Source organism: Hippoglossus stenolepis, chromosome 15 (assembly GCF_022539355.2).
Source record: "Hippoglossus stenolepis isolate QCI-W04-F060 chromosome 15, HSTE1.2, whole genome shotgun sequence".
NCBI lineage: Eukaryota > Metazoa > Chordata > Actinopteri > Pleuronectiformes > Pleuronectidae > Hippoglossus > Hippoglossus stenolepis.
This window is the reverse complement of record NC_061497.1, coordinates 11,840,871-11,864,868: the sequence shown is the minus strand read 5'-3', so window position 1 is coordinate 11,864,868 and position 23,998 is coordinate 11,840,871. Positions and strand designations below refer to the sequence as shown.

General features: G+C 43.5%; 1 protein-coding gene across 4 annotated transcripts; it reads right to left on the bottom strand.

Annotated features, from left to right (window-relative positions):
- Nucleotides 1-1,806: 1,806 nt before the first annotated feature.
- Nucleotides 1,807-22,747, bottom strand: cxxc5a (CXXC finger protein 5a). Of its 4 annotated transcripts, none has more exons than XM_035179164.2 (4): nt 22,551-22,747; nt 22,352-22,413; nt 13,082-14,097; nt 1,807-2,891 (listed from the first exon to the last, which is right to left on the bottom strand). In XM_035179164.2, the coding sequence occupies exons 3-4, from the start codon at nt 13,874-13,876 to the stop codon at nt 2,847-2,849; spliced, it is 840 nt and encodes a 279-aa protein (XP_035035055.2). In that variant the 5' UTR covers nt 13,877-14,097; nt 22,352-22,413; nt 22,551-22,747; the 3' UTR covers nt 1,807-2,846. The 4 variants fall into 4 exon arrangements, with proteins under 4 accessions (XP_035035055.2, XP_035035054.2, XP_035035056.2 ...); XM_035179163.2 differs by having other exon boundaries at nt 22,356-22,413; XM_035179165.2 differs by lacking the exon at nt 22,352-22,413.
- Nucleotides 22,748-23,998: the final 1,251 nt, after the last annotated feature.

Here is a 23,998-nt window from a genome sequence, read left to right as displayed (position 1 = left end):
AAGAAGGTGGCAACCGAGCCGAGGAGGGGGCCAGCCTGTGCAGGGGCATTTGGATGGGGGGAAGGGCATGTCTGCTGGCAACGAGGGTGAGTAGATCAGTGCGGCTCAGTGTCTGTGAGGCGGTGATAAGATTCCAGGATTTTCCCAGTGTGACAGGCCTGCTCACCAAGCCGTGCACCCCTCTGCATGGAGACAGCCCCCGCCGCCGCCACCACCACCACCTGACCCCCGCCCCCCCCCCCACCTCCTTCCTCCACGCCACTGCTCTCCTGGGCTGCTTCACCTCAGCAGGCAGGAGCCACGCTCACCTGCAACCACCACACCCAAAGCCTCCTCTCCCCAACTGAAAATCTTAATCTGACGAAAGTCGTCTCGTGTCTCTTTTTCAAGTGTGAGCGTAAAATAAGAGTCGGCGAGAGTATTTCTACTTTACAGTGGTTTCTGCTTCCACACTATATGCTGGTCGTCTCTTTCTTTCTCTCTGGCTCACTTCTCTTTCTTTATCTCAGTCCCCCCCCTCCCCGCTCCCTCTCCCTTGGATGGCAGGTCAGGCAGTGAGCTGTGCGGGCTCAGAGGAGGTAAGGACGCCGCGGTGCACATTAATAATGAAAGGCCTCAGCCGAACCCCCCCAGACACACACACACACACACACACACACACTCATGCACACACTCCCCTCATCGCCATGGCGATGGCACTAGCCCAGCACTGTCACTGAGGGGGTCTGGGTATATAGCTACACTCTCCAACCCTTCGCTCGCCAAGCTGATCACGAGCTCATACACAAGCCCACCACACTGGGCCTTCCACTGTGGATATCAACTAATTAAAAACACTCAGTAGATCAGCTGCAGCAGAAATCTGCATCCACTTCCCCACCTGGATATGAAAGAGTGACTACGGAGCCGTGGAAAAAAAATAATCACTGAAAATCATCACTTTGCAGGAAATGGAAATTCACTCTAGTGTCACAGACCTGAGGCATTAGAATCAGTAATTACATTAAGACCCATGTGAGACTGACCACATTTCTTGGAGAGTTTTAAAAAAAGCTCAGTGCTACTGTCACTTATCTTTATCCAAACTTTGCTTCACCCTCTATAATGCAGCCCCAAACACACACACACACACACACACACACACACACACACACACACACACACACACACACACACACACACACACACACACACACACACACACACACACACACACACACACACGTCACCCAGACTTCTTCATCATGGGCTCTATAGCTCTGATGGCAAACCTTCCCATTAGTAACCCATGACTATGTATGATGTCCTGCTTGTGTGTTGTGGCTGTAAATGTCAGGGAGTGGCGTGAATGTCACAAGGGAATAAAATCGTTGAGTAAAATAAAAAACGACATTTAGCAGGATTTTTCAGGAGGTTTCATGCATTTTTGAAGAAACACCGCAATCCAAATGGTTCTTATTCAAACATCTTTTAAATAATTTTGGTTACATTTTAGCATAGCAAGGATCCATCAGTCATTCCACTATATTATAGGAAGTTATTACATAGGCAGTGAGAGAAATATCTTTGTCAAACCAAGGACATGACGGTGATCCATACCGCTGCCTGATTTACTTTTAATGAGCTCCTTTCCTGTGAGGATCTTTCGGATTTTTTTCTCTATAACATCCAATCATGAAAGAAAAGGGAACAGTTTCAACCAAGTTATGGAAAATTTTAACTCAATATTTCTTTTCTTTTTTTTTTATCAAACCAAGTTGTTTTAAAAAAACATGCAAATAGACAAATAGACAAACATCAGAGCTGTAAATTTTCGACACGAATACATGCATTCCTTTTTATTCACAAAACCAGTCCAATTTTCTAAACGAATACAAAGATTGGTTATTTTTAAAAGCTGTAGCTACCCAGCAACGTAACTGAAAAAACCCAAAAAAACAATGAAAATATGACAAAAAAACAAACAAAATGAAAATAAAAAAAACAAATGTAATCTTGTCTCAGTGCGTTCAGCAGGGTTGACTCAGAGCAAGTGCTGTCTCTTAGTGCTATTGCCCTGAGCAGCATTGGCACGTGCTCAGTAGGGCCACAGTAACATAAGGCTGCCAGTTTCACTAAAAAGGAAAAGAGGAGGGCTGATTGAGGAGATTTTAGTCGCGACGGCTCTGGCGAACGACGTCTTCAACCCGGTGACGGGTCGCTGGGGATCTGCCCGAATAACGTGACATTTTATTTTTTCAGTTTCACCCAAGTTCCAAATCAACATTTTCATTAGCCTTTTCAAAGACGACCACTGGTCCGTTGGACAAAAAACGAGTCATAAAATCGACAAGGGTAACATAACGGTGAAGAATTACAATAATGTTTGCCATTAGCCACTAGTTTTAAAATATAGCTGTAAATTTACATTCTCTACACAAGTACTGTATCTTTCCACACATGAACAACATTAACACCAAACACAGAAATTAGTTGATTGTCCACACTCAGTCCGTCATTTCTGTTTCTGGTAATGAACAGTTCCATGTTTAAGCAACAGATGAAAAGAAAACTGCTGGAAAAAGGACAAAAGGTACCAAAATGGGAAACATAGAAAAGGGAATGAAAGTTGCCATAGATGCTTTTCTTTATGCTTCATTTTTGGTTCAAGGAATAAGTAGGTGCATCCATTACCCGATTGATTTTTTTTTTTCTGTTTCACTTTTGTTTTTTTGTCTGTTTTTTTTCCTATGTTTTTTTATTTGTTGCTTGTTTGTTTTATAAGCCAGTGTCTGTTCCGGGAGACAATCCAGGAGTTGGCATTGCACTTGATGGCAGAGCTTTGGGTAGGGGCTGGAGGACGAGTCCTACTGGAACCACCGGAACGCCGCTCCTGTAGGTAGCATCACCTTCTTGGAGAAACGGATGACAAGGAGGGGGAGGAGGAGAGGAGAGGAGAAGGGAGGAGAAGGGAGGAGAAGAAGAGAGGGGGTTGGAGTTGTTAATGAACAGCGGCACATTTTTTTGCAAATAAAATCACAAAACACAATTTCTTCACACCTTTACAGAGACACACACATAATCTCGCCTTCCTGTTTCTACGTCTCCTATTGCTACTGAAACTAATGTTCATTGTCATCATTGATTAATTTTCAGTTAATTGCTTAATATATGAAATATGGAGGACAAATATTGAAAAACTTATGTTACCAGAGGAAAAGATTTCAAATTGCTTGTTTTGCAGTAAAAAACCCAAAGATATTCCATTTGCATCAAAATCTGAGATTATCTCTATTGGGTGGTGTTTATCCTTGGACATCTTCGGAAAGTTAAGAATGTCAGCTGCAAATAAAAAAAATGTTATGCTAATTTCAGACTCAACTTTGTGTGTGCTGCATTAAAGAGCACTGAGGCTACATCCTGGTACTGGCTCTGAGTTAGCAACATGGTGATTATACATGTTCTGTTCTGCACTGGTAGCCGAGGCTAACGCTGCTTGTTGTTTTCTTCCAGAAGGACATCATGTGATAAGCTTGACCAATCAGCGAAGGCTACGTCATGACCGATAAGACCCAATCGACAAGCGGTTGTGAGTGACTGTGTCATTGTTTCCAAACATCTCTGCTTCTGCCCTTCCAGACTAAAACAAGGCTCTGGAGTTTTCAATCTGAAACGGGGCGAGCAGCGTTTCCAAGCGTCTCAGTTTTAGCAGCTCTATAAGCCCGGATTAGTGTGGACGCCGGGTGTATCTGTAGCAGAGATGATGCCTTTTCAAACTAAAATGTAGTGAAGCGGATTTAGCCTGAGGCACCAACAGTTGAACATTGGTTAAAAAGTCCCTTCTGCCACTTTTTAAATACGAAAAACAATTTGTCAAATGACTCAAAACTCGACCATTGGGGTGTTTGCTGAGCGCTTGTATAAAGTTGTTGTGTTTTTAATGAATGTGTTGATACTAAAGCAATATATTCGATGGACCAAAATAAAAACGTCCAATTTACAATCAAATTAAATGATCAACAGCAAATCAATGCAGCACTGGCTCTATTCCATTCGTTCTTTCTGCATGAGTGTTACTGTTACATGAGTGTGTTAAATCTCTTCATCCAACATTGTCTGGTCCATCAGCTCCCCCCCCCCTTCCCCCAGCACCACCACAGGAACAGGCTTCAGTCCCGGCTTCACACAAAACCCGATATGCCACATTTATTATTTAACCACCACACGCGTTGCTCTCCCACACCATCAGCAATGATGATGTCGTTTTCCGCCCCCCCTCGTGCCCCATCATCATCACCACCACCACCACCACCACCGTCCCTCTCTCACTGTGCTTATCTTTGGGTCTGATTGCACCGAGAGTGAGCGGCACACATGCATGCATGCAGCTGCAGGGCTCAGCGAGCAGCCCTGCCTGCCAATCCGGAGACACAGAGGAGCCACTCGGGTCCCTGGGGCTGCGGCGCGGCTGGCGTCCTCTGCAAACTCCATTCTGCAGCATGGATTCTTCCGTGAGCAGGCTCATGCCTGGAGCGAGGCAGGAGGAGCTCGGCGAAACATTTATGCACCCACACACACTCTCCCACCAAACCAATATGTATTCAAGTGCAGCCACACACCTCCACACACAGTGGCACGTTAACCGACACTCACAATACACCCCCGAAAATCACACCAAACAGTGACTGCTGAACTAAAAGTCTCATACACAATGGACTCACATTCACTTTTCCACGAGAGCGCGACAGCAGAAGGTTTGATGAGGACTCGTGCAAACACAAATACACTTATCGTATCTCATTGAAAGGGAGAGATGTATGTGTAATTATAGTAAAGAGATGGTAAAGTTAAAAATCATTTGTGATAATGCGTCATGTCTCTTGCACAGCTGCAGTAAAATCACGAGTTGTATGAAAAAGGTGAGTCAGAGGTAAATGGCCCATTAGTTCAGAGAAGTTTGCTCAGAAACAGTACCGGCCCTAATTACTTTTCCAGCCCACTTAAACCATTCCTCTATACCCTCGAATCAGCAGCGCAGTGTTTCCTTTCAGCGCCATTGTTCATAATCCGGACATGAAACTGAGTGGCAGCGGGGTTCGTGCTCCCCAGGTTTCATTTACTTTCATTTTAAAAGTTAACTCCTGCTGACAAAAATAAAACGCTTTCGCTCGGGTAAAAAGACTTCACACGAGGTAATTACTCCGGTTGATCTCGGCCAAATATAGCCCACACTGAGCTGTATTTGTTAAATTGACACAATCATGAATAATCTGACAGCGGAGACACTGGGTACCACGGTGCAGTTCATTGCCAGTTCACATCATATCTCTCGATTTCATATCAGCCTCTCAAAGACGTAAATGTTGAAGTGCTTGTGGAGCTGTTTTTCTCTGGAAAGTTAGTTTACTAAAGCCGTAAATTAATATTAATACGAAGCACAAGCCTGGAGGTTAACAGCAGCATATTGCCAACATCATTTTATGGTCCGCGTGTTAAGTATAGTTAGCCCCTCATCCATCTCCGTCATGACCTTTCTGCAGCGGCACTCAGCTGTTCAGGAGACAGTCAGAGGACAGCAACATCTGGCGCCGGCCGGCCACAGATGTCAAAAATCTGGAAAAGGCCGCACTGACCGTGACGTAATGTGTGGGAAGGAGAATCAACACGTCCCCCGGTTGAACTGTAAATGCTGTTTTTTTTTCCTCAATATCGAACATGTGCAATCAATGGAAAAATGGCAGCAGCTCAGGAACAGAAATACCCTGCGTTCGCCCGCACTGATTGCACAGGTTCAGACAGATGGGATCTGTGGGTGTGAAGTGGCCAATCACTGCAATCGATGGATGTGTTTTTCTTCTTCCTGCAAACCAGGCATTTGTCTTAGCGTTGCTCAAACAATCTCTGTGTCACATTCCACAAAACATCCTGTGCTTTTCCAGACTAACTGCTTCTTAAGTGAGTTAAATCACCATCATGTACAATGGGGCTTTCAGAGCGCGGCGAGCGCTGTTAGATGTTACAGATGCAAATTCCTGATAGCCAGTTTGAGCCATCATGAATTCAGTTTTTGCCCCAGGGCACTGCTGAACAGTCTGGTTATTGTTTTCATGGCTTTATCATCAACAATTTTGAGGATTCCCTTATGGACACCCACAGGAAAAAAAAATACTAAAACACACACTGACACAATGTACACAAAGCATCTCCACATACTGTGTATTGTATGTGGGCTGTAACACTGTCTGCTGCTCTAAGAAGCAGGAGAGAAAAGAAGCGAATCAAAACACCAGTGACCTCTAGTTGGCAGAAACACTCAGTGTTTATGTGGCTGAAGGGGTGAAGCTTTCTGCTAAGCCTGCTCTCCTGAGTCGATTATGATTGATATGTAAATACACTGATACCAGTCCTCTTACTGGACCCATACACTTATCTCAGAGCCAGAGCTAGAGCCAGAGCCAGAGCCAGAGCCAGATCCAGAGCAGGAGCTCACACACACACACACACACACACACACACACACACACACTCACACACACACTCACACTCACACTCACACTCACACTCACACACACACACACACACACACACACACACACACACACACACACACACACACACACAATCTGATCTATTAGTTCAAGCCATTAGACGTGTATTAGGTAATTATACAAGTCCAGGTCAGTGGTGTAAATGGACCTGCAACTAAATAATTATTTTCTCATTGCAGATTAATCTGAGCATTTCTTCATGAATCGATAGATAGTGTATTAAATGTAAAATGACAGTTTGTCAGATGTGACAGGGATGGGATGTTATCATTTAGCTTGTTTTGTCCAGATATTTCACTTAATTTAATATGCAGTCAAAGGACTATACATCTGATATGTAGCTTTGAAAAAATTACTTAGTCGATTATCTTCGTAGTTGCAGATTTCTTTTTATGGCGATCAACTAATCAATGAATCGACTAGAAATGGAATTCATTTGAGTGCACACCCCCGCCCGAGGCAGAACAGTGAGAATTTCCAAATCAAGATCGATTAATGAATCTCTGAGAAACCAATGAAAGTGTTAAAGTGTTATTACGCAATGTTAAAGAAAATGAAGAAGAAAAATCCTGGATCTGCCCCCTGATCCAGATCTAAATTTAAAAGATTCTTTCCTGACTCAGACCAAATCCTTCCACTATCTTTCATGAAAATCCGTCCAGTGAAAACATACCTGATGGAGGTAACTAATTACTAATTCGTAATTGTGGCAGCTAGTTATAATTAGAGACAGTGCTAGAAATGTTGACTGAATGGTGCAAAATAATGCAGCTAGTAATCCAGACCTTTAACACAAAGTTTAGACTATGTGACTTTCAAACTTGTCGGATCGCTGCGCGGGTCACAGCACACATCTTGCTTGTCTTACGTCTTGTGATCAGGAGTCGCAAGTTCACACCACAACAGTGTGTTGACAGGGGGTCACACACTACATGATCTTTCACCGGGAGAAACTCACGAGCGTCTGACCTCCCTGTCCTGCGCTCTGATTGGCTTTAGAACCGTCAAGATATTTAGCTGGCTCGAAATCTAGTCAGAGGATCCTACATGTCGGTGAGGTTGAATCATGTCTTCCAAGAGTTCACACATAGATTGGCGATTTACCTCCTATCTGGGCGAGTAACAAGATTTGTCAGCGACTGGAAAATCCGACTGAGAATCATGTTGTGTGAACTAGACATAACCTTCAACACACAACCAGTAATCACATATGGGTATCAAGGTTATATCTGGGCTAATTTGGTTGAAGTAAACAATATTTTAATGTCAAGCTTTGTATTTAATGACAGTTTTAATAGCAGTTAAATGACCACATTTCAAAGTTGAAATCAAGTCACTGAAATACTCTCCTGTTGGCATGCAAATGACAAAATCTTAATTTAGCCTGATTTATTTTTCCAGATAATGCCACTGTCTCTATTTCAGTGACGAGCGATTCGCTCACTCCACATATCAGTCCACAGTGCGGCACCTCAGCTGCCTCACTGCTTTCTTCCTCTGTCCGTCTTCCCTTCGCCTACCCTGTCCCCTCCACCTTGTCCCTGCGTCTGCCCAGCAACTCTCCCACACATCCATGTGTCTCAGTGTCAGTCTGCATGCCTGTCAGTTTGCATGAGTCTCCTCTGTCCTGACTGTCTGGTGTATGGTGTCTGGGAGGCAGGAAAGACCACGAGGGAATATGCTGCTCCCATATCAGCGTCTGGCACTGGCAAAGTGGACCCTAATGAACAACAATAGTATGATCAGGTGTTTGCAGATGCACGGCCTTGACACAACCAGTGAGATATATATGATAAAAGCTCAAAATATGCATATGTAGACGAAGACAAAAACACAGCTTATGTCTTAAAAATGTTAAAAATCGCCCACCAGCATGTAAAGTACGCCCCGAATGTAGAACACTGACATACGAGTAAAAACAAGGTACAACTACAACTTCCTAATCCTGACTCTCCTTCCCTCGCTCCGTGTTGAGCAGCATCGCTGAGACTGACACTACTGGAGGGTATTCAGACGCCCGAGCAGAAAGGAGCTGCCTTCCCACTTATTTCTCTCAAATGCAGCATTCCCAGAATAAATCCAGACATCTTCAGCCACTGAGCTATGAGGTGGCAAAGGCCTCATGCTAACTCCCCCTCACTTGCCAATTTTACGCTCTTCTTTTGAGCCGCCATGCGCTTTCAATGGAAACCGTCAACACCCTTAAAATAAGCACAGTGCTGCTGGACTGCACTTGTGTACCAGCGCGTCTACGCTCACAGGCTTCTACAAACACACGCGGGCAGAACCTCTCAATGCAAATGCAAGGGAAAACATAGGCCGGGTGCTGCTTCCAGTCTCTTTGTTCACATGTTCGTGCACACATTGAGGTGCTCTGGAAAGCAGTCAAACCCATCTGACAAAACTGACCGCGAGACTCACGTGTTAAATAAGACGTCATGCCCCATTGGAGACGGCACGCTGAGTGCAGCAGCCACAGCAGACGGGGATTTGGCGGCTCCGTCTTTGAGTGAAGGGGAATGTGACACTCAGGGGCTGTTTGAGCTGCAGCTGAGGCACGCTGCAGTTCGCCGTGGACTCTGGGAGCCAGCAGGATCTTCTCCTCCGGCTCAGGTGCCTGCCCAAGTTGCCCCCTGAATATGCATTAAAGGCATCGACAGGGAGCAGGAATTTCTCTCACAGAGCTCTTGTTTAAAGGCGATAAAACTATACACTGTAATCGACTACCTTACATCATCTACTCAATATCGACATTCAGGGATTTACTGCTGACTCTCCGCTTGCCACTTTCTCTTTGGACGCAGCACATCCTCCATGAATCTCGTCCGCGTGACATTTAGCTCGTAGCGATGACATCACGCTGGCTGACGGCGCGGCGCAGGCTGCATTCTCTGATCTAATCACCTGCTGAACAAGAGCTGTTGACTTAATAACAAAGTCAGAGCTGTGTACAAAGGACAGGAGTTGACACTGTGGTGGTCCAGCAAATCACGTAACAGATTGCAGACAAATTTGATGGAATCCTGACTGAATGAGGATGATGGGCTCATTTTGAGTTTCAGCCCATTTACTATCCAGAGTGGCCTTCAGACGTGCACTGGAGTCCCAAGATTTTCCTGAAATGTTCCTGAAAAGGGGCTGTGTGTGAGAATGGACATTTTCCGGAACTTTTCCTGCCAGCCCAGCTACTAAAATGTCCAGAAAATGATCGAGTGAGGCCATGTGAGAATATAGCAGGAAAATGTCCGCCATATTCACAGCAAGCAAGTGGCCGTGATGACATTTCTAACGCGTTACGGACGCAGAACTGAAAAAAACTAAAAGAATACAAATATCTCAGGATGAAAAAGAGAAGCCATACACGTAGAATAGTTAACAAAAATGTCAAACTTGGACATTTTCCGAAAACAGCTCAGGTGTATTTTCACATTTTGTCAGCTGTGTTGAAATTCATACATGATTAGCTGCTCGATGTCCCTGTTGAAGTATATTATGTACAACACAGTATTCTGCACGGAGCGTGAGTCCATTAGGTCTATGAGGAAACGTCAGAGGAACAGTATCAGGATTATTTTGTCACAAAGACTTTACTTCTTGTCGTCAGGTTGTCAGATGTTTGAAGATAATGTTTAGCTCGTGCTTTCTGTATGAGTAAACGTGCAGGAGCTTCACACTCAGGTGTAAACGGCTCTTGCCTTTCCCATATCTCCCGACCTTCAGTACATCTGTGCCACTGCAGAAATGTCCCCACCTCTCACAAAGCACTGACTCCATCATTGTTGACATAATGTAATATTTCATCTATTGAATGCCTACAAAACGCTTGTTGTTTTGTTAATTAAAGAGACCGCTCATTTATTCACATTCATTTCTGTTGAATGCACAGATCTGCTGTAGTGTAACAGTCCACCTGTCTGCCCAGTGAAAAACAAGAATAAATAGTTTATTTTCCGATGTCTCACAGACCAGTTCAGGCAGCGTTTAAGTCTGAAAAAAGGTTTTTCACAGTTTGCGTCTGACAGCTACACTAATGTTGTGCACCCAGGAATGATTTGGTAGAGAACTCTTGCCCACACTCCAGCTGCAAACTTTTCAAACCCCAGATATTATCCTTTAACAATTGCCATTACTCTAATATTGTTACACTATGTAAATGTGAAATTGAATTGCCAGCAGAGGTGTGCCGTCTCATTTCTGGTCTGAAAAAGAGGAAATTGCTTGACAGACACATTAAATAAATGAGCGGGTGGATTTGAGAAGTAGATCTTCTCAAATGTCAGGAGTAAGAAAAACACGTGTGCAAGGTAATTACAGCCCATGCAATTACTAAAGTCAATAATCAGACTGCTATTATACTTGGTGCTCGGAGGCCTGGCAGGTTTATGCTACCCCGGAGTTTCGTTCATCAGCAGACTGTGACGTTACAAGCAACATGATGACCTATATCAACCGTCATGAATATTCACAGCCGTTTGGGTTTGGCACCGCTGGTGTGAACGACTGGTATCAGAATAACCGGCTACGCCAACATCAGTTACAACTCATAAATTAAGATTGAATTCCTCTTTGTTACAGACGTTGAGACGTACCACCTACATCACAGGATGACACATCTCACCATGGTGGTGAATCATCAGCAGAGACAAACAAAGCCTCTCGACAATTTGCAGTTGAAGAATACAACACACAAAAAAAAAACACAAATCCTGAACACGATTGATAGTCGCCCACTTTTTTCCCAATTTTCACATTCAAGTGTTATAGATCTGTTCCTCGCTATGTTTGAGGCGGCTAACTGCTTTCCACTAGTGTCTGTACGGTGCCGCAGGGCTGCAACTAACAGTTATTTTCATTATTGATTAATCTACCAATTAATTTTTGATCAATCATTTAGTTTGTGAAACGTTTTTTTTTTGGTAAAAGAAAATGACTTTCACAGCTTCACAGAGCCAGACAATTTCTTTAAATGTCTTGTTTTGTTCAAGCAGGTGAACAATGATATGTCACAAAGAAAAACAGGAAATTTTCTTATTTGAGATGTGTAATCACAATATTTGGCATTAAATTACTAAAACTATCAACATAACTGCCAATCTCTTTTCTGTCAAACATCTGATCAACTAATAGACAATTGTTTCACCTCTAGTACAATACATGCTCCCAAGAGCAATGTTCAAGTGCTGTGTATTATTCTTGTTTGATAAAGTCTACACATACATTACCACTCAATAAACACCTGACGGACTCGATCCTCATTTTGCTTGACGCTTTTTGTCAATTTGTTCGACTCAAAATTATGGGATAAGCAAACTATCCCTTTAAGGAGCATTCCACTGTGGATGAACAAAGTCAACACATGGGGATTGAACAACAAAACTTTCAGTCAACAAACAAGAGACCAAGCTGTCACCCTCAATCATCATCAGAAAGCGAAAGAAGTAAAGCCTCTAGGAGTCCGAAGCCCAGATCCTGTTTGAGTCAATTAGACCAGAGGCCTCTCTGCTGGTTCATGTTCAAACCATGTTATACATCTATCAATTTATTAAGTAAAGCCAAAGTGACACCATTATCCATTGATCACAACATTTTTATTTCCTTTGAGATGGAACATCTGCTGGAATTGATTTCATGATTGGTCGTTCTGTCGCCACAGCCGGGGTTAGTTAGGCCACCGGGTGCGATGGCGGTAACAGACAGGAAGTTTGGAGGGCCGTTTAGATGAGCTGTAGCGTCGACGGAGAGAAGGACAGCGGCAGCGAAAAGGAGGGCACATGTGCCACACTGACACCTGGTGCTCCAGATGACAGCTCTGTGGCCAGATGGGCCTTGTTATATGCACAAACATACTCATACCCACGCATGTGCACTTACACACAAACACATACTGTACACATATTCACGATTACCGCCACCTTGCATATACACACATTTTTGTACAATCGACATATGCTCAAGTAAGCACAAGGAGGATGCACATGTGACCAAACACAAAATGCTCCTCTGAACTAGGTATCGTGCGGCTCTGTCTGGAAAACAGGAACAACCTTGTGTGTTTGCTAAAAACTAAGTCTTCTGATTGAAAGACATGGCCATGGTGACGGTGTGGTCATTGTGGACAGATTAGAGAGACCCCATGGTGAATGCTTACACTGCACATGCCCAACGCACTCCTCACCACCTGTCATTTCCCGGCTTGTGGAGCCGCCATCCCACCAAAAAGCCCCCCTGCACTATATCCCTTAAAGGGGAAGGACATTCAGGTATGAACCAAAAGATGTTCTTGTATTTTCAGGTGTGAAACTGAAATATCATTGTGACGTCTACAATTCTTTACTTTTTAAACAAATTTCCAATGTTTTGTTGATCAACTCCAAATTTTTGATTTTAAGATGACAATCTTATAGTTTATCTGTCTCGCTTTTTACGCAGAGCCATGGTTAATGCCCCTAAATATTGTTGGTAACTCTTGTGATCAAAGCCTTTAAACCTATTATTGGACGGCCCTTAAGAATGGCTCACAAAGCAGAGGTTCATTGTAACCACCACCCTCTTACCTCCAGAGCAGCAGATGGTTTTTTCTTCAGTTCCTCACATTTGCGAAACTTGCAGATCTGGTGGCCTGTTTTGCGATTCCGGCAGCTGCTGCACTGCTCGCAGTTTATCCGCCGTCGGCAAGGTGGGCACATGCCGCAACGTTTTCGCTTCTTTTTACCGGAGTTGATAGCAGAGGCCAGCTCGCTCTGCGCTGGGTAGTCGGCCAGGCTGGCCATGTGTAGAGCGCTGTCTGCCAGAAACACTCCAGCCGGCGTCATGATGAAAAGCCCCGGGTTGAAGGGGAAGCCACCCCCTACTCCATATGGGAAGTCAACAGGACCACCTACGGCGTCCGTGACAGACGTACCCTCCAAGTCGCTAGCCCCCGAGCCTGCATCTCCGCCGCCAACTCCCACTCCCATGCCCCCGGGCAGGAGCATGTGCTCCATACCGGCCCGCTTTAACAGTGCTGCTGCCTGGGCAAAGTGCAGCAGGCCATTCTGTCCCTCCAGAACCTGTTCTAGGGTTCGGTCCAACTTGGCTGCTGTGAGTGCGGAGACAGTGGGCTGGGGTTGCGGGGGTGGCGGAGGCTTGGCCGAATGGCGCTTACTCTCAGTATTGTCCCTGTGTCCATTGGTGGTGGCAGAAGAGACTGCTCTGTACTGGGAGAGGGTACGGGAGTTCTTAAGGCTCTTACTGAGCGGCTCACTGAGGATGCCACTGCGGTTCCTGCGTTCAGTAACAGGAGAGTCCTGCTTGCAGCTACCTCGCTCCAGGTCCTCTGTCCGGCCCCCCTCCGACAGCCTGGTAGTCATGGTCCAGAGCGTACGTGCCTGGGTTGGGGGAGAGGGTGGAAAGGGGGCAGGGGTGAGCGAGGAGGGGGAGCAGAGACCTTTCCTCGGTCCGTTCTGTGTCCTGGTGAGAGTGGTGCCTCACTTCAATGGACCAACCAACCAACCAGCCAACAGGCCCCGGAGCCTTCAGCCCGCACTATAGCTCAGCCCTCATCCACGTTCTTCCATGGGTCGTCTGCAAACTTAACACAAGGGAGAGAAGAGTGTAAATTTCACCTCACCAAAACACTGAAATGCTCAAGACAAACATTTTCCATTATTGTTCAATTGTGGGTCAACATGAATTATACTACTATCCTAGACATCAGAAACAAGTTGTGACTATGAGATTAATATATTATCACCTTTTGAGTTGATATGGGAAAGTTGTTGGCAAACAATTCACTTAGTTACACGACATATTACTCATTAGATATTCCTGTCCAACTGGTGAGCTTGAGTTGTCCAGCATTCACTAAGCTTTTGCTCTGTTTTTGGTCTCTACCAGTGGCTCTTTAGCTAATGACTGCTCCACTATATTCAACAGCTAGTTGCTAACTATTACTGTCTTAATTGCTTTGGATCATGTAATGTTGGTTTTTAGAGGTTTTCCATTGAAAAAGTAAAAAACGCAGAAAATGATGGCAAAAATCTTGAAATATCATTAAAAAGTTTCCACACTTCACAAGGGTAAATAGAACTAGTTTCACCAACTGAAAATGATTCAGAGAGTTAATGAAGGTGTCAGATGTCACATGACTTCAATGTCACTCGAGCATCATGAAATTGATCAACCAGACAAAACCAACATCCTGATCCAGGCTGAAAAACATCAAACATCTGACTTATAAAATAATTCATAATAAGTTTGAACTTAGACCAAAATATACATGACCTTAATTTAGTAAGATTTGTTGTACTTATTGACAGTGAATAACATGCTCATTGATCTGAATTCGTACCTTTGTAATAAAGAATGTGAGAAATCAAATGTCTGACCCTTGACCCACTGTCTGACCCAATGATCCAGAAACAGAACCAAGGAAGTTGATTTTCTTTGATTATCTGTTTTGGTTGCTGTCAGTTGACAATGTCAGTCAATTAATTCTTATTCAACTAGTTTTAAAGACCGAACCTGTAGCACAATATATCTTGGTGCTATGCTTGGTTTAGTGGAGTGGTGAGGCTTATGTAGAGGATTCGCCAGTCTAGCAGTAGCAGAGTCTCGACTGGAAAGAGTTGCATGCATCCATCAGGCCTTTAGCCTAAGATTCCTGTGACTGCTCATCTATGGACAAAAAACTATGCTGCTGTTCTCCTGACCTGTCCGTGTTCACAAACAAGCATTCCACCTCCCACAGAAAAGCTGAGGAAATGGCCGGGCCAGTCCTTATAAGGAAAACAAAGGGAGCGGGAGGGGAAGAGGATGGTGGTGGTGGGGGGGTGTCTGTGCAGTGTGTGGAAATTGGAAGGCCAGAATTAGTGGGAGGTAAAGCTTCAAAGGCAAGAGCGCAGCCCCCACATTCTCACCAGCTCAGGGGGATGTGGCGCCAGTGAACCAGAGCCAGCTCCGCAGCCCCTCAGCCCCATAGTTTCAGTTTCTCCCGCTACAGCACTGACCAGGGTCCGGTTTCCCAAAAGCATCTCATCACTTACTGCATCTCTGCTCCTTTGTGGGTGAATGCATCACAGCACTGCAAATCATCGGAGTCATACACAGGGATTTTTATTGTTTTATTTAATATTGGACCTAAAAAGTGTGATATATGCAGTTGTCAACTATGAATACTTTACTGTTGTTGAGGATGCTTTTTTAGTGAGACTTTAACTGAACTCTTTGGCAGCCGTGCATTGAGAAAAGTAAATCTGAGTAGCTGCTTGTACAACATTATTTCTTGATTAATCGTGGCCTGGGAGAATATCCAGCTCTGATCCAACTGCTTCATCAATGATCCAAATACTGTAAATGTGCTAAAAGACTTGAATAGTCCCCATAATTAATGAGGTGGCACATTATCAATAGATGGAATAAATTAGTTCTCAAATCAGCTACAAAGTGTCAAAGTTGGCAATCGCCGCTCATGAAAACTGTTTCAAAACTAGAGGGGCACTGAGAGAGCACATTACTCCCCCAAGGCCCAAAAGTCACCTTAAATTCAATCAAGCTGCAACAAATTTCTCACACTCATAGATACCAGTTCCTCTAATGTTCCTGATTTTTTTTCCATCAAGATCCATGAATTATTCCCTGGGAAAAGGACATTTCTGGATCTGCCCTGTGATTCGGATCTGCTACCAGTTTCATGGGTTCTTTCCTGAACCATATCACATCCTTCGACCAAGTTTCGTAGAAATCCATTCTGTAGTTTTTTGCGTAATCCCGCTAAATAACAGACAAACGCAGACAAAAACACAACCTCCATGGTGGAGGTAAATATCACTGATCAGCTGTGATACAATAATTCAACAAGGACACCATTTCCCCACCAGACTGACATAAGATGACCCAATGACAACACCACAGTTTCTTTTTGTGACACTGTTTTCTCACTCCTGACAACACAATGCTTTCCTTGACAAGCTTCGCATCAGTCCCAGCAACACCTACTGTGTGACAATCATACAGTGACACACTGTTTTTTTTTGTTTCCTCTGTAAAATAAATAATTGTCCAAATCATATAAACGACAGTAACTTTTGTGTTAGGTTTTCAGGAGGGTTTTATTTTCACAGGAACCGAACACATCCGTGCGACAAGACTGACTCACTGCTATAATTCACCAAACAAATGTCACAATAGAAATCAGGGTTAGGACAATATAATGGCCAACAGCTGTCATGTGATTTTCAAGACAGAAATAAATGAACTAATTTTAATTGATTAGCAGGTAGTGGTAGCTAGACAGTGTTGATATAAGGTTGTTTTAGGCCCAGTTTCATGCATCAACAACATTTTGTTGCCAGACAGAAATTCCAAAAAGAAACACTTAATTGAGCCCATTTCTCCATCAAGTCCAAACAGTCCCCTTAAATTCGAGCTGCACAAAATTTCACACACTCATAGATATCATTTCAATTATTTATTTTTATTTTCCATGCATTATTCTCTGAGGAATCAACAAAAATCTTGAAAAAAACACTATCTCGTAACGGCCCCTTTTCACTGGTCAAAAAACCCACTAACATCTGGCTTTTGTCTGCGATGGGAATGGACACAATAGGAATTCACTCCCACACAGGTTTTTATCGGCTCCGGCTACGATCGGCAGTGACGGAAACATGACACCTGGGTGAACGTGCTAATTTCAGTTTTTTAATCTGTATTTTGACAGTCTAGACGCTGACACTGCACCTTTATCTGAGCAAAGTCGTGACTCACAATGAACTTTCTTTAAATCATGAGAACAACATGCAACACAGATTTATTTCTTTGTATCATGCAAGATGAAACACTGGATTGCATTTGCTGGATTGCACTGCAATTAAAAATCCCATGAATACCCACTAATTTTGGCGTTAGAGGTAAAGACAAAAAGGGAAAAAATTCCTGCACCTGCCCCTGATCCGTATGCACCAATAATTAATGGGTTCCTCACTGACTCATACCACATTGTACCACATCCACCAAGTTTCATAAAAATCTATTCAGTTGTTTTTGCGTAATCTTAATGACAAACAAACAAATGTACAGGGGTGAAAACATAACCTTCATTGTCATGTTTTTGAAGGTAAAAATCTTATTAAAGGAATCAATCTGGAATAATAACCATAAGGTTGTTTACAGGTTGTGTTTACACTGTAGCTAAAACGTGTGCACCCCACCACACGTGTAGGGTTGGTCTACCACACAGTGTAGCCAATGGAAAAAAGGGCTCCCTTTTTTTTTAAAACTCCATAATCACATTCCTCGGCTCCGTGTGTGCACATCTGCAGTTCATCCCACTGACCTATCAGTAACACTCGTTCCCTCATCGTCACCCCATAGTCTTTGGCTGATCACCCCCCTCCACTTCCAACATCGAGGCCCCTCAGATCCCTTCACCTCATCCTACAGAAGAGCTTTATGTCCTTATATGAACTGTCTCCTAAACCACAACCGCCTCTGCTACTCCGAGAGCCACTGGCGGAACACTGCTGATAAAAGATAATTGGTGCTGTTTGGTCATTTAACTGTGTTTTACTCACTTTCCAGTGATGTTATAGAATTAATGCTGTGGTTCACATCAAAGTCTCACACCTCAGGTTTCTCATATCGGCACATCCCTCGCACCAATCAGAATAAAGAAGCAAATATCTTGTTTCTTGTCAACCTATCTGCACTAAACCTGCTGCACAGGATTAGGATGGAGACGGATATCTGCATATAAATGGTCCCGATGATCAATATAGCCCAACAACGGTGTGAAGGCTTAGCATAGGTGTGGCCTGAGCGGCACGGAGCAAACCAAATAATTGGTGGCCAGATCGGCAGCAGCACTTCCTATCTCTATCACTGTGAGAAGCTTCTTTGATGCCTGATTGCCATTAATGACAAATCTGAATCGGTTTTGTTTTGGTGGAGAATCCGTCCAGTTTTTATGGTCAATAAATTTGTCCGTAAAAATATTGACAAGCCTACATCGCTTTTAATGTGATTATAAATGTTGCCGTTCATTCAGTAAAGACGCTTATAGGGAGACTTGACATTAATTGGAGCATGTTTTGTTGACTCAGCTGAGTGATGTCACTCTGTGGACACTTAGTCAGCAGCAGCTGATCTGCAGAACATGAGAATCTCAATGAGAATTTCAAACCATTATGGTTAATATGGAAAACAGATGTCATGTATAGAAATTAATTTGTGAGGGAAGTTTTCATCATGGAATCTCCCTTCACACGTACTGTGGCTGCCATGTCAGTGATCATACAGTTTATATAAAAAAAAATGTAAACAGGTTAATGGCATGCAAAAGTCGTTATTTGCACCCTGGCATGTAGATTGTTTAAATCTAATATCTTTCATAAAACTTGTAGCTCAGTGTCAGTGCCCCAAGACAGACACTCAAAGGTACAGTTCAACATTTTGGCAAACGCTGTAATTCGCTGTCTTGCCAAGAATTAGATAAAAAAATACTAACACCACTCATGTCTGTGAGTTGAATATGAAACTATGATCGGGGGCGGACCTGCTTTGCTTAAAATATGCTGTTTTCAAATGTCAACTCTGGAAAATGTTGGGAAAATAGGGTGGGGGCATTTTCCAGAGTTTGTTTTTCACATATCAGACGCGTTCACAACAACAGAAAAATATCCGGATCATTCAGGCGAGGGGTGGCATCTGGTTAGAGCATGCAGGAGGGAGGACATGACCAATAAATTCCGCTGCGGAAATCATGTGTTTGTGACACCGGCGTCAGTCCCTATCACCAAAGGCTGTTGAATCTTGTTTCCAAGATTACATCTTAGTCTGTGTCTTCTACTCGTATGGCTCCTCGTTTTCATCCTGAGATATTCTTTTGGTTCTTCTTTTGTTTGTTTTTTCAGTTTTGCCTGAATCTTAGAAACATTATCAATACACATTTTACTGGGGTATTGGCGGGAAGAGTTCCAGAAAATGTCAGGAGGAACTGACTTGGATATTTGCGTTCTAAAATATAACATATTGATAAATATACAATATAATGAAAATGTACAGACTTCAGTACATGTCTAAAAGCAGCTAAATATATCACAGGGATCAAATGGAAACAGATTGCTTTGATATTTCCACAATTAACTAAATCTACCTACTAGCACCTCTGAAGCTCACATGTTCTGTCCTGTTTGTTCAATCTGTTCTAAAACCAACAATTCACCATTTAACTGGGGTTAAGTGCAAAACTCTTTATTGGTCAGGACCAGTTGCTGTGCAACCAGTGGAGACTCCAGGAAGTTACTGGTACTGGCAAAGAAATAGCCCAGTACATATGAATGTATAGTGAATGATCTTCTCCACAAGCTTCTCGCAGTAGCTTTATGCTCATGTGATATCATCTTCTAACACTCTGTCAGGAAGCAAATAAGATTTTTTTTCAAATAAATAAATAGGTTCACATGTTAGAGGTTCAGTGTGTGAGTGTTGTTTAATATGGTGCAGACGAGTCAAACAGAGGTCTTCATTTAACGTGGAATATTAAATTAAATATTAAAGTTTAAATCGCCTAAAGGATGAGCAGCTCCAAACAGCCACAGTGAGTTTTGTCAGTATACTTGTACGAGCATGAACAGCTCATGTGATGTTGATATGCAGCTCTCAGCTTGTAACAGTTCCAAACTTTTAACAGTTGTAACACCTTGAAGAGCTATACATCTTTTAAACATGATTTTTCTCCACAGGTGCCATATTGTGCTGAGACGCAAAAGACAGAAGAGTGTCAGTCCACATTACAGTGACCACACTCATGGATGAATGGTTGGTTCAGTCGTTGACTAGTTTGATCAATAGGTGATGGGGGAATGCATTTAGAGCCTGTGTGTGTTGTTCTAGGATTATAGGCCTATAATCGAACTCATTTCCGCAGCTATCCTTATCTGAACATACGTTGTGTGCAGCCTAACTCAAACCTTATCCCTAGAATTAACCATGACCAGTTCATGCCTAACCTCAACCTAACTACAATTCACCCCTAATCTTAACAAGGAACTCAGACATTCTGTTTGCCTTATAAGAAATGTGCTTTGGTCTCCATAAGGTCTGCTGGTCCCGACAAGATCAGTGTTTGTACTGGAAAAGGTCTTAAATGAGTACACACACACACAAACACACTCACAATTCACATTGACATAGCCTCATATTACCTGCTCGGGTCACTTATGAATTCAGTGAAACCACATCAATGAGCTACGGCTCTCTATGGAACATTTACTTTCGACCCTGAATTATTTACATTTTTAATTAAACTAACAATTTGCCATCTAATTGAAATCACAGATCAAGTCTGACAGTTCATCTCTTTTAAACCAGTCAAGCTTAAAGTTTCTATTTGGAAACTATCACAAGCGTTAGAAATGTGTACGTAGTGTCGGTCACGAGCACAACTCTTGAATAAGTTCCCTTCACTGACGTCAGTGCACGCGCAGGTGCCAGGTGATCACGGTCGTGTTCTTGCAGGATGTGATGGAGCAGTGTTGTGTTAATGTCCTGCGGGGTCGTGTGTTGTCTGGTGCGGAGCAGCTGTCTCCACCTGGACAGACAGGAGGATTCACTCCAAGCATTAAGTTCAGGCGACGCACGGACGCAGCGTCCAGACGCGCGGTCTGACTGCGGACTCATCGCTCGTCTCCGGCGAGCAACACATTTCACCCTGTTCCTCCCACCGCCTGTCGACTGACTGGCGCGCGCGCACACTCGTGCGTGCACACGCAGACGCACAAGCGCAGAGGAAGTTAAAACGCGTGGTGACAATGGACTCGAGGCTTCCTCCATTGTCCACAACCTGCCCCCCCCTTATTAGACTGTGCGCACGAGAAAAAGTTGGAGAAATGGAGCGGCGCCTTACGCACTGAGACTTCAGGTTATTCACGAACATATGGAGCAGTCGGGGCAGCGGCAGGATACTGCTGGAGGGTCGCGGGGGGGGGGTGAGTAAATGGTGAATCACCGGGTAAAGCACGGTGAACGCTACCTGGGAACTTTCTCATAAAAAGGATGGAGAAAGATTGCGGAAAAAATCTGACAAATATGAAATTTGGATTTAAGAATCAAATTAATTTACGTTTTTACGCGCGTGGAAAACAGTGATATCTGTTTCCTAAATGTCTGGAAGACCGCGGATTCAAATAAAAGTTTCAATTAGTGTCACGATCAGAGAGTGTGTGTTGTCAGATGCAGACATGATCCCGCTGTAATGCGCGCTGATCGTCTCTATCATTAAACTGGCACCATCAAGTTCAGTGCGCATTATTACCGAGCAGCTGATTCACAAGGAACCACTTCTCCTGGCTCCTGGTCCAGATCCGTGCTGGTGACGCGTGTCCGCGCCGGTGGACACTTGAATGAAATAAAGACGAAATGAAGATTGTTCTTGAAAAACCGAGAGCAGCTTGTAAAAAATATCCCCTTCACCCACATGCGTAATAATCGATCCAATCTCCGTCCTTAGAGGTATACGGCTTTATTATTAATTATAGTTATTAAGAGTGAGGGGCTGTCTAATCGAGGGCTTTCGTGTGGACTCAGCGGTGGCAGCACGGTTGCCTTCCTGCAGGAGCAGCATATGGTCTGCAGCCGCACATTTGAGGATATGTATGTATACACACACAGGAGCCCCGGTTCCCCCACTTGATCCTCTAAGAAGATGACATCCCAACTTTCAGCAGACTTCAACAAACTATGATCGCCCCCACCACCCTCACCCTCTCCTCTCTCCCCCCCTCTCTCTCTCCCTCTCTCCCATGTTATCTGCATATTTTGCCAACACGGGCCCATTTGATTCGCACCTACCAAAGCCGATCCGGGCGGAGGGGAGGGCTCCCTCAGTCCGAGCGGTCCGTCTCTCAGCCTGCCGTGCAGAATGGTGACAAAAACCAAGAGGGTGGAAGGAAAGGGGGGGGAAAAAGCTTATTCTCCGGAAACACAATCCCACAGAGTGGCTGTCCGTTAATGACAAAATGTGGGAAGAAGAAAAAAATTATTCACCAGTCAGTTATTTTGGGAAAAGCGTACTTTCTCGGAGGCTGAACGCGTGGGTTCCCCCAGCTTCCTCGGTGCTCGCAATCCCACCTCTACATCCCCGCTCGCACAGAGGAACATGCAAACACATTTCATAGATTTTTGGAGCCTCGCGGAAAAACCGAAGTGGACTTTCAGTGTTCGTGTGTGTTCGTGCGCGCTCCTGCTCTCTCTCTCTCTCTCTCTCTCTCTCTCTCTCTCTCTCTCTCTCTCTCTCTCTCAGCAGCTGAGGCCAGAAGGAGAGAGAGAAAGAAGAGAGAGAGAGAGAGAGAGAAGAAGAGAGAGAGAGAGAGAGGTGTCAGTGTTAAACTGTGAGCTGACACGAGAAGACTGTGCTCTGTCTGTGTGGGATTTCTTTGATTAAATTATGCTCCGGCTCAAATGTTTTTTTTGTGTGACATAAAGGTTGTTTGAACAACAGAAAAATATATGATGGTTGTACAAAGAAGATTTCTCTGAAATGTTGAATTATGCAGAATATGGTTTTAAGGAGGGAAATCTTGGTCACGTGGGCGGTGATTAGTCTTATTATTATTATTATCAATTTCATACATTAGCAATACTGTTACATTGTATGTATTTTGATGACATGGTATTCCCCTTTGTTTATATTGTATGTTTACTTATTTATTACTTTTACTCAGTGTTGTTATCATTATAACAATCATTAATATCATCATCATTCATTTCAATTTCATAAATGCAATACAATAAAATATATACTCTGTCTACATTGTATGTTTTATTTTCCATTTTTCATATTTTCTTGCGTTTCTATTGTGTTTACTTATTTAGTGCTTTTATGACTTCTATCGCTATAATCATTATCATTATTTTCAATGATCTATGTGCAATACTGTTACACTATATGTTTACATTGTAGCCTATATATTATTTTCTATTTTTGTATTTCATTGTGTTTATCATCATCAATTTAAATATCATACTGTACATGCACAATACTGTTGCTACTACTACTACTACTACTACTTATAATAAAATGAATAATAACATTAATAATAATAATAATTATTATTATTATAATTATAATACATATACAATAATGATTTATTTTATGTGCAATATTGTTCCATTGTATACGTATATAGTGTGTTAATGGTTTGTGTTGTTTATTGCTGTTCTTACTTGAACAGAGGAGCCCCCTCTTCCTCTCCCTGCTCCTTCTCCTCCTCCTCCTCCTCCTTCTCCTCAGCCCCAGAGTCCAGTCCACCTCTTCGGGCCGCCCCTGTCTGCTGGCAGGCGGCCAACCTAAGTGTGTGGAAATGACACCACCAGGGCGGCAGAGATTTTCCTTCATTTCTCTCCTTCCCGATCGCAGACTGGCTGACATTGGCTAGAAAGTGGAGCAGCTCGTCAGGGACAATCAATGCGAATCGATCGAGCTGCGCGGCTGA